The sequence below is a fragment of the Halichoeres trimaculatus genome, unplaced genomic scaffold, assembly GCF_033239565.1.
Source record: "Halichoeres trimaculatus isolate MK-OKI-2021-1 unplaced genomic scaffold, fHalTri1.1 fHalTri1_scaffold_6, whole genome shotgun sequence".
In the NCBI taxonomy this organism is placed as follows: domain Eukaryota; kingdom Metazoa; phylum Chordata; class Actinopteri; order Labriformes; family Labridae; genus Halichoeres; species Halichoeres trimaculatus.
This window is the reverse complement of record NW_027437184.1, coordinates 23909962-23919875: the sequence shown is the minus strand read 5'-3', so window position 1 is coordinate 23919875 and position 9914 is coordinate 23909962. Positions and strand designations below refer to the sequence as shown.

The window sequence follows — 9914 nt, the reverse complement described above, 5'->3', positions numbered from 1 at the left end:
CTTTGTCTAGCATTCTGGGTGCAGTCCAACAACAGCCGCTTCCGTCCACCAGCGCCATCTTCTGGGCCAGTTTACAACTCACACCGGCTTGTTGTGCAAACATTTTTAGAGTCAAAAAAAACTTAAGTGCGTCTCAACCTGTTATAACAAAGCCCAAAGAGTTGAGTGTTACCGACCAACGTCATAATGGTTACGGGGGAATCCTGGGATCGGATCTGCCGCTGTCCCAGTAAAATATTTCACAACACACCTTCAGGGGTCTAGAGGAGTCATATCTCTCAGGTCAGGCCTGCTGTGGTGATCTGGGGTACAGGGATAATACACAATATTATCCAGGCAGTAAAACTGTCGAAGCTGATTGTTGTATGACAGGCCTTAAGACAAGCTGGAAACAATAAGAGAGACCATCAGTGTAGAAATGTTCAAAGAAAACTTATTTCTACTCCGCATAGCTACAGAAACAAGCCAATTTCAGTAATCTTGAAACTTTATTTGAAAGTCTGTTGTTACACAAAAAGAAAATACATCAATCTGAAAAACGTCCCCAATTATTCACACAAGAAACAGAACAATGTTACGTTGTTTTTTTTTATTTAATTAACTGTTTGAAGTTTTACACTTGAACTCTTTTTTTTTTCTAGAGAACATGGAATGATGTATGTTTGACATTTCTGTGACTTGCCAAATGAGCACAGAATTTGTGCTTCACTGCATTTTAGTACTGAGTAAGACATTTTAGAACATTATAAGATTTTATTTGCAAATTCCTTCCTGCATCCGATTATCACATTATCAGTACACGACACCAAGACCTTTGACTTTCTGTAATTCTGACAGCAGAGAACACACTACAGACTGTTTCTCTACTGCTGTCACTGACAGCTTAAATGTATAGGATGCTTTAGAACAAAAAACAAATGGTGGACGGTGAACCAATGGAAAACTTGGGGAAAAAAAAAAAAAAAAAAAAAAAAAAAGAAGCTTAGATGACAGTTGTGATGGGAACTTTACTGTAGGAATCTCACTATAGCATCAACATTCAAAACATTTCACAAAGTGCAAAATTTTTCATGGTTATCAAAGTTTGACCCTGATTCACTACCAGAAAGGTGACATCTCTGATGTTTAAAACAGATCTATGATTACAATTTCTGCAGCTGCTCTTTTGCTTGACTTGTATAAAGTTTTTGATGTTGTGTTCTGTTTCTGTGTAAGGCCAAATCAAAAAATACTGTAAATTTATATAAAAACAAAAATACCCTCCATTTGTGGGTGTGCCAACAATCTAGCAAGAGTTTTATTTACACATTTACAAGGATGCAAATTTGTAAGTTTATTTAACAAACCAAATTATTTCTCCACTCAAATGCAAGTGTGATGTAGACAGAAAAACTGTACACCGCAGAGTACCATCCCCCTCCAACATCACTGTCTCTCCATTCTAATCAGGTGGCAGAAGGAGCTGGACAAGACTTGGGATCAAGGAGTGTGAGGCACAGGGTGGAGCTTCCAGAGGGTTGGGAAGGTGTTGTGGCCGGAGGAGGAAAATAAAAAGGAAATAATAAAACTATTAAGATTATTATTTAGCATCCTTCACTGTCTGCCTCCAGCTCCACAGCTCAGCGACGTCCTAAAGAAAAAGCAAAACAATCAGTTAGTATGGGGGCAAAGAAGTGATGCATGGAACAAAAACATTCAGGAGGCTAGCCCCATAAAATAAAATCACTTGTTCAACTTTTCGCAGTGCACATCCATCTCAAAGTCTGTTTACTTTCACTTTCATTACATTTTGGTAGGGATGTCCCGATATTACATTTTCACTTCCGTTACGATACCGATACTGCAGCATTGAGTATTGGCTGATATCGATACTAATCAGATACGATATCAGCATTAAACGTGCATACTTTTATTACTTATTTTGTAGTATGTCCATCATGTTAGAAAAGGCTTGATTAAGTGATATTATTCAAACAAAGAACAGTAATCAGCAACAGTAGGTATGAGGAAAAACTGACCCATTTATTATTATTATAATAATTAATATAATATTTATTATATTTATTATTAACCAATGGGTAACAGAAATTTTAACATTAAACACAAAAATATACTAGTAATTGAATAAAATAAAGAATAAATTAGAAAACCCAGAAAATAACCTAATTAAATCAAATAAAAACAGCAGGAGCAGAGTCTGGAATGGACTGCTTATATCAGAGATTTTAGATGCATTCCGATACGATATCAATATTTGTTTTTTTGCTGATATCGGACCGATATCTGATATCAATATCTGACCGGAACACCTCTACATTTTGGGTTTCATTTTTTCATCACTGTTTTTTGAAATACCCAGTTGAGACATGGCAAAAATAACCTCTTTATGTATTAAGTTGGTAGATTCAAATCTTTCCAACACTTACACTAAAATCAAGCGTTATATGCCACTTTGTACTCAGGCTAAACCTTGACATAGGCAGGCCTACATCAGGTATCTCAGAAGAGCTGAGAAAGTCTATGAAAAGAGTGAAGTAAAGTCTGTACCAAAAATTACACAGAGGGTTAGGTGTACTGTACCTTTGCGTCAGCCACTCTGTAACTATTCTTCACAAAGTTCTCAAACTTGAGCTGGACTTTAGGTAATGTGACCCCCTGTAAACACAAAGACTGTATTAGTATCAAAATTTAATGGTGTCATATTCAAACACATGGTGGTGGTTGATGGGGAAGAAAAACAGTTGTCACAGGACACCAACCTTCTTCACAGTCTCTGTTAACTTGGCTTTTATCTCAGGGATTGTAAGGGGTGTTTTGGGTGTTGGAGGGGTTTTAGGTGACTTCTCACCCTTGCCTTTGGGGGTCTTGTCCTTAAAAAAGAAAAAGAAAAAAGGATAATTTATAATGTTAGAAGGAGATGTCTTGGTGAAAAAAACAACAGATTAAGAAGCACTTTTAAAAATAAAAACTGATGTTCATTTATTAGTGTTTCAACAACAGGTCAACACACTGACCAGTGTTACCGTAAAAAGAAGAGCAGTTAGAGGGTTTTCTTTCTTACCTCCTTTTTGCCCGCAGACTCTGGTTTGGAGCCTTTTCCATTCTGGGCAGATTTCTGTTTGGATGGTGTTTGCTTTGCCTGAAATAAAAATGCTGTCGTCAGAGACAGATCTAAAAGGTTTTTTTTTAGTTAAATGTGCTGAAAATCAGCAGTTGCTTACCTTCACAGGTGACTCTTCTTCCTCCTCATCCTCATCATCTTCATCATCCCTAAAGAAACAACAATCAGGATTAAAATTGAACAAAAGAAGGTGGAAACTGAATCTTCATAAATCCAAGTGTATGTCAGGAAAGGATAGGAATCTGTAGGGCTGGGACGATACGCTATTCTCACAATTACATTCTGTTACAATTTTTTGGGTGCTGATTTAATTTAAATTGCGATTATTTGATATTTACTTTTTTTTGCTTTTTTAATGCCAGACCATGTGAAAAAGTTATATTATGATGTTAATGTCTACAGACTACAAAAAGCCATATTTTCCCATAAAATGCACATTACATGAGTCAGAGAAACATTTCACCCTCTGCTGGAGATTAGTGGTAACTTTTTTCCAATCCAGTTATAAAGAAAGACTGAGATGAAGAATTTGAAAAAAATAAAAATAAAAAAATAAAAATCGGCCTTTAGACAAAGAATCCTAAGAGTCCTAAGAGTCCTAAGAGTCCTAAGACTCTGTATGACATAAACGCATGATTATGGTAAAAAAGTAATGGAATCAAGCTTTTTAATGGCCGAACAGCCAACAGTAACATCAAAGTGGAAAACTGATCACATTTGAGGAGATCTTTCATTCAAACTCTTATGCTGCAAGGAAGCACTACCACAGAAACAGCGGCTCATTAATTCCTCTATATCAGGCTCAAACATTAACCACTGGCCCTTAACTAGCATCCCTTTCTAGAAGAGGTCTAAAAGGCTTAAACTGAAAATGAAGATATCCCCTGCTGGCTGAACCAATGCCAAATGGTTTTAATTGTTTCCCTAAGTGCTGAAACTCTTTCTCTGTGCCAAAAAGCAGCTCAACTGTTCACTTTAGTTCTGGCACATCTCATATGGATCCACTATTAGTGCAGCTGTGACAAAACTGACAGTTATAGAGGCATGATAGGAGACAAAACAAAAGTGCATTCCACCCAGGGAATACAGATTAATCTGGAGCATCCACACAAGTTAGTCAAATATTCAATCAGTCTGCTAAAATACAGGAATTGAACAACTCTACATCTCTCACAGTGAAGGCTCTGCTCAGACAGGTACAATGGGGTAAAAGTGAGAGGATATTAGCTTCAATTGGCGAACACTTTTCAGTCTTTCAGTTAATAATTAATACATCTGCTTTGCAATGATGCCAGCTGCCATCAGAATAAAAACAGCACAAGCTGCTGCACAGCCAGCTGACCATGTAGCAATGCTGTGTCTGTCCAAAGGCCAAGTGACAAAAAAGGGCATTCTGAAATGCTTCCTTCCCCGTTACCAACCCTAAAAAACCCTGACACTTTACACATAGAAACAGGAAATGTGTTCATCAAAGTGTGAAATTCTATGTGCATCCTTGTACTCACTCATCATCCATATCTTCATCATCATCATCATCGTCATCCTCATCATCATCCTCCTCCATGTCCATTTTCATCTTTTTCTGCACAGATGTATAATCATTAAATGAGAACGTTTCAGTTCTTTATGTGAGCCACCGTGACACAGGAGTTGTGAAAGAGGTAAAAGCGGTGGCACTTACCAGAGACTTGTGAGCAGGGGAGGTGGCAGGTCTTTTCTTTGAAGTCTTCACATCTTCCTCTTCCTCCTCCTCCTCTTCATCATCCTCTTCATCAAAAGTCTGATCAGCCTCCATCACTATGAGAGCAAATTGAAAGTTAAGTAACGGGTTTAAAAGTTTGTGGACGCAGTATGTGATGGCTTGAATGTACATTCCATTATATCCCTTGGCTTGCTTGTTTTTTTTTTTTGGATGGATACCATGATTCAAGTGCATCACCTCTTCATGTTTGAGAATCTAATTCAAGATAATTCTAAAAGATTCACAGCCCTGGTGGGTACTGTGCAATGAGACGTGTCAACGCTGTGATTAAAAGGCTGAAATCAGAATAATGAGACAGAAACACCCAGCCTCATTACCCTTCCCATGACATCAATGATTTCTTACTACTTAACTGTTTGAGCACTGTAAAGAATGATACTCACTGATAAGATGTTGTCCACTGAGATGCACTGGACCAGAACCTGCCCTCAGACGGAAAACTGCAGGGGGTGTAATTGCAAAACCGCCAAGACACACCTGAAACAAATACACATCAACACCTGTCCACCTGATAGGTTTTCTAAAGGATAATTTCACACAACTTCAGTTAAGATTTATTCTTCTGCACAGTCGAGAAAAGTTTCCTTACACTTGGCAGGGTTGAAGGCCTCAGTGAAACCAGCACTGCTTTGATTTTCTGTCCTTCTGTGTCCTGTCCTTCCACCTCCACTGTGTGGAGTTCATCTTTAGAGGTTGCATCCACACAGGCCTGAAGAAGGTGAGAAAACAGACTTTAATTCTACATCAACCATGCGTGCTTTAACACAGCAACTGTTTGATTCTGTTCAAAGACACTCAAGTGTTCAACAGCTTGTTTCAGTTACAATGAGGTAGGATGACCATCGGATTCTGTGATAGAAAGATTATATTCAACGACCACTTTGTGTGATATTTGGTAACCGCGAGGACATACACACAGTCTTGTTTAAATTAAACAATTACTTTGCTATTTGCCAGCTCTTTAACAACAGAGCACAAATAAAATCCGTTTGGCACATGACTTCACTGTACATTATGTTTTGCACAGTAGGAAAAAGATCAGTCTTCATAAATAAATAAATAAAAATAATAATTATAATAATGATAATAATAATAATAATCTGAGTGTGTCAGGTAGCGGGGTGACAACAGAAGGAAGAAGACATGCTCAGATGAAAGATCTTTTAGAGCCTGTCTGAACACTTCTGATTTCATGTTACTCACCATCCTTAGATCCAGCTGGTGCTCAAAGTCATCCTCCTCAGGATTGAAGACCACCTCCTTACCTGCTTCCAGGACGCACCCTGTGAGAAGATTTTAAACAACATGTTAACTTGTTTCACATGGTAATGCTACAGCAACAACTTGAACAGTGAATGAAATTTAATACTGAGATTTCAACTTAAAAAAATGTCAGTGTGATGCCATATTTCATATGCACACAAGAGGGAGCTATTCATAAACTACAGGAAAGAATAAGTCCAGATTGCCAGTGTTAAAAGGATCCTCTCCATAGTGGGAAATTGCTTTATAGTATTCATTATTTAGTGCATATTTGATAATATGCTCGCTGTGTGTCTGCCTTGCCTCCTCACATTTTTCTGATGTTCACTAGTGTTAAACTTCTATATTACTAGACTGTGTAAGTATTTCCAGACATAGCTTTTAATATTTCTGTGTGTGGTCGTTTCACACAGTTCTTAAGGTTTTCTCAGGCAGAAAAAAAAACTAAAATTCCTCTTCGTTTGAAGCAAAAGCCGGGTTTTTGTGATTTTAGTAAATATAAGCCCCAAGTTTAAATTAAAAAAAGCCAAACGTACAGAAATTCACAGGTTTCTATTTGTAAATAGTTTACTTTTTATTTTATAAATACAGGTCAAACATGATGGTTTCCGGCTCTTGGTGAGTGAAAAGGTTAAACCAGGTAACGGGACAAAGAGAGTCAACCTGCATGTTAGCGCATAAACGTTGAGTGAAAGGCAGCTAATTCAGATCAACATATATTTAAGGATGTTGAGTAAAATAACAAAAGATTGAAAGCAGGAATAGTGAGTTTTAAACCTCAAAGCGAAGTATCTTTCTAATTGAAATGCTCTGTGGGGTCAACGTGGGTCCACATGTGTCTGAAACCCAGGCGTCACGTGTTTCCCTGTCAAGCCAAAACTTGCCACGTTCGTTTTAAACGAACACAACTTATAACACAAAAATAAGCCGTATGAAACAACAATGACGTTATTTTAACACCTAGTGGAAGAAAACGATCCAAATTTCACCATTATTAGTGAAACACGGGCGCCGCCATGTTGATGCTCAAACACGTGTTGGCTAACTAACTCCGTCTGTTTGAAGCCCTGCCGCTGTCCTCATGAACTCATCCTACCTACCAATACAATCCCAAAACCGCCGCTAACATTAGGTCTAAAGCTACACGATATGAAATTGTAACGTTAACATTTATAACAGGACAAATACGGTCAAGTTAGCAGCTAACTTTACTCGTTTTCTCTGATATCAGCAGTCTGAATCAGGACACAAAATATAACATTTGACAGATTTAAGTCACACAAGACATGCCAAGATCATCTCACCATAAAGGAAGGTCTGTGGAGCCATTGGTTCTTCGTCTAAACCGTTCATTCTGAAAGATTAAAACGCCGACAAGCCTCTACCTGTCTGAAAGGGAAGAGTAACCTGCTCCTACTGAAGACCACACACCAACGTGCTGCTTTCTTCTTCTCAGGTTTTGTGTGCAGAGTCAAACACTGACAAAACCACCAGCGCCACCCTCTGTCTCAACTTAATAAAGTTGTTTGTGTCTGCCTTTCTACATTTCTTTTACTCGAAAAAATGAAATATTTGTGCAAAAATCATTTATATTGCACAAATGTTTCCTTTCTCCTTGATATTTTATATTATCATCGTCACCATCACAATTTCAGTCCTCTGTATGTGTTACACATACTGCAGAACTAACAATAAAACTACCCTTAACCTTGATAACACATTGGCTGGCAAAGTTCAGCTGGGAGAAGCAAGATCCCTCCTTTTCTCTGATGAAAACAGTTTCTTAGATTTATTTTGTAGAAATGGTTGACACTGGTGCTGAACTGTTAAAAATTAAAAAGTACTGTGGTCCCTTCAAACTTGAGAGTCTATCAATAAGACAAAAACAAGGTTACGTTTGCTCCGCTTGGTGAGGTTGGCGTTTCTAGGTGAGCAGTAACAGTCAGGTACATCAGACTATGGTGCAAGTTAAGTTTCATTGTCATGTTTCAAATTAGTGTGACAGAACTATGAAATAATGCATTACCTTGTTGCATTGCGTCTTGCAAAAAGTTGTCTTAGAATAAGAAAAGTGGAGTTAGAAAGAACATCCATGCAGCATTAATTCACTTTCAAAATCAAATGCATGCCTTGACAAGATTCACATCCTTATGGCAGTGGGTGATAAGGCTTATGGTTAAAATGTTGACACCAGTGGCATTACTTTAAGTGTAAATTGTTTTCACCTGAAAATAAGACAATATTACCATAAGGCTCAGTACTCCAAATGTTAAACCTTTGAAGTTTAACTATCTGTCTAATTACTTTTTTTATTTCTTCAACTTTCTTATCACAATGACACAGAATCTGAAGAATGCATTACACTGCAAGTATTTAAATATATCCTGAATATGGTTTATATAAAATCATGAATGGTGTAAAGTAATGCAGACAGATCTAGTAGTCTAAGGCATGTGACAACAGTGCCCCTAACATTTGTCTGTCACTCCAAGTATCTTGTTTTAACAGCAAGATTTTTTTTTAAATTTTCAAATATGAGTAGATAAACGTCAAAGAAAGTGATGTTTACCCCTAAAAATTGTCCCATCCAGTTATTCCAGTTAGGTCACTGTTAGTTACCCCCAGAGACATGGGACTGGTAAAGATGGGCTATGCTATGAGCAATGGGAAGACCATCATACACTCCTGTACTTAAATATCTTCAGTCATGTTTCTGCACATATTTATACATTTTTTTCTCTTTGGCACTGTAGTTTTTATTAAAGCCTTTGAGGAATTGTCTTTGTGTCAGTTCTGCCCCCCAGTGGACAAAACTATTTCTCTCAAGTCTTTGACCAGTATGTACATCCATCATATCAATGCAGCTTACACATGTAAGCTGCGTTTTCTCTATGTTCACAATAAAACAACAGGGCTTTCCTTCAGCATGGTGTCAGTCATCTGGTCTGAATTCTACCCTCTGCCAGGGGTTAGAAGCGTTAGAATAACAATACTGGAAACACAAATCTTGTTGCAGATGGTTTTGTGCACTCTCCTTAGATTTTAAAGGTCCCATACTTTGCTCCTTTCCTGCAGTTTAATATGGCTCGTTGATGTCTTCATGAAATGGTAGTAACATGTTTTGGTCCAAAAAGCCAATAAATCAAGCACAGTAGCATTGTTTCCAGGCTCTCATAGCCCCTCTGTTCAGAACGCTCTGATTTAGTGGGCGTGACCTTCATATGTAAATGAGCCACAGCTGATACCGTCCCGCCTTTCCGTGTCACTGAGAGTGGCGCCACGAGCTCCGAGTGCACAATGTTTAGAAAACAGCAAAGCTTGATTACTGTGACATCACAGGCTAAAACAACAGGCTAACCGCAGCTAAAGTTAGCATCCTGAAGCTAACACAGAGACAGGGGGGGCACTGAGGAAAAGCTCTTACATTTGCTCCACAGCACACAGCATTTAAAATACTCACATTTCCAGGGTCCGAGGTTTGTTGGTGGATGGTTGGTAATGCGCCTGGATTCAGGACCAGTCTATTCACTAGCCCTCTGTTGTACTGTCCAAAGTTGGAGGCGCAGTGGGCTGTGAAGTGACTAGCACACACATGCACAGTTTTACTGAGTGTAGCTGGCACATTTCCTTGAAAAGTGAACTCTAGCCACTTAGTCTTGTCTTCCTCTGAGATGGAAAACTGGAACTATGTGGCTGTTTAAGGCCAAAAACAAAGCAGTGGTGGCTCTTCAACTTTTGCATTCTCTGCTGCTGGAGATTTCACTCTGA

The 9914-nt window shown here is 38.3% G+C and overlaps 1 protein-coding gene across 1 annotated transcript; it reads right to left on the bottom strand.

The window, feature by feature from the left end:
- Positions 1-540: 540 nt before the first annotated feature.
- On the bottom strand, positions 541-7605 carry npm1a (nucleophosmin 1a). The gene is made up of 11 exons (XM_074671487.1): positions 7451-7605; positions 6087-6166; positions 5473-5592; positions 5267-5360; positions 4803-4918; positions 4627-4703; positions 3222-3270; positions 3062-3139; positions 2760-2870; positions 2581-2655; positions 541-1630 (listed from the first exon to the last, which is right to left on the bottom strand). The coding sequence occupies exons 1-11, from the start codon at positions 7497-7499 to the stop codon at positions 1580-1582; spliced, it is 900 nt and encodes a 299-aa protein (XP_074527588.1). The 5' UTR covers positions 7500-7605; the 3' UTR covers positions 541-1579.
- Between the last annotated feature and the right edge of the window lie 2309 nt (positions 7606-9914).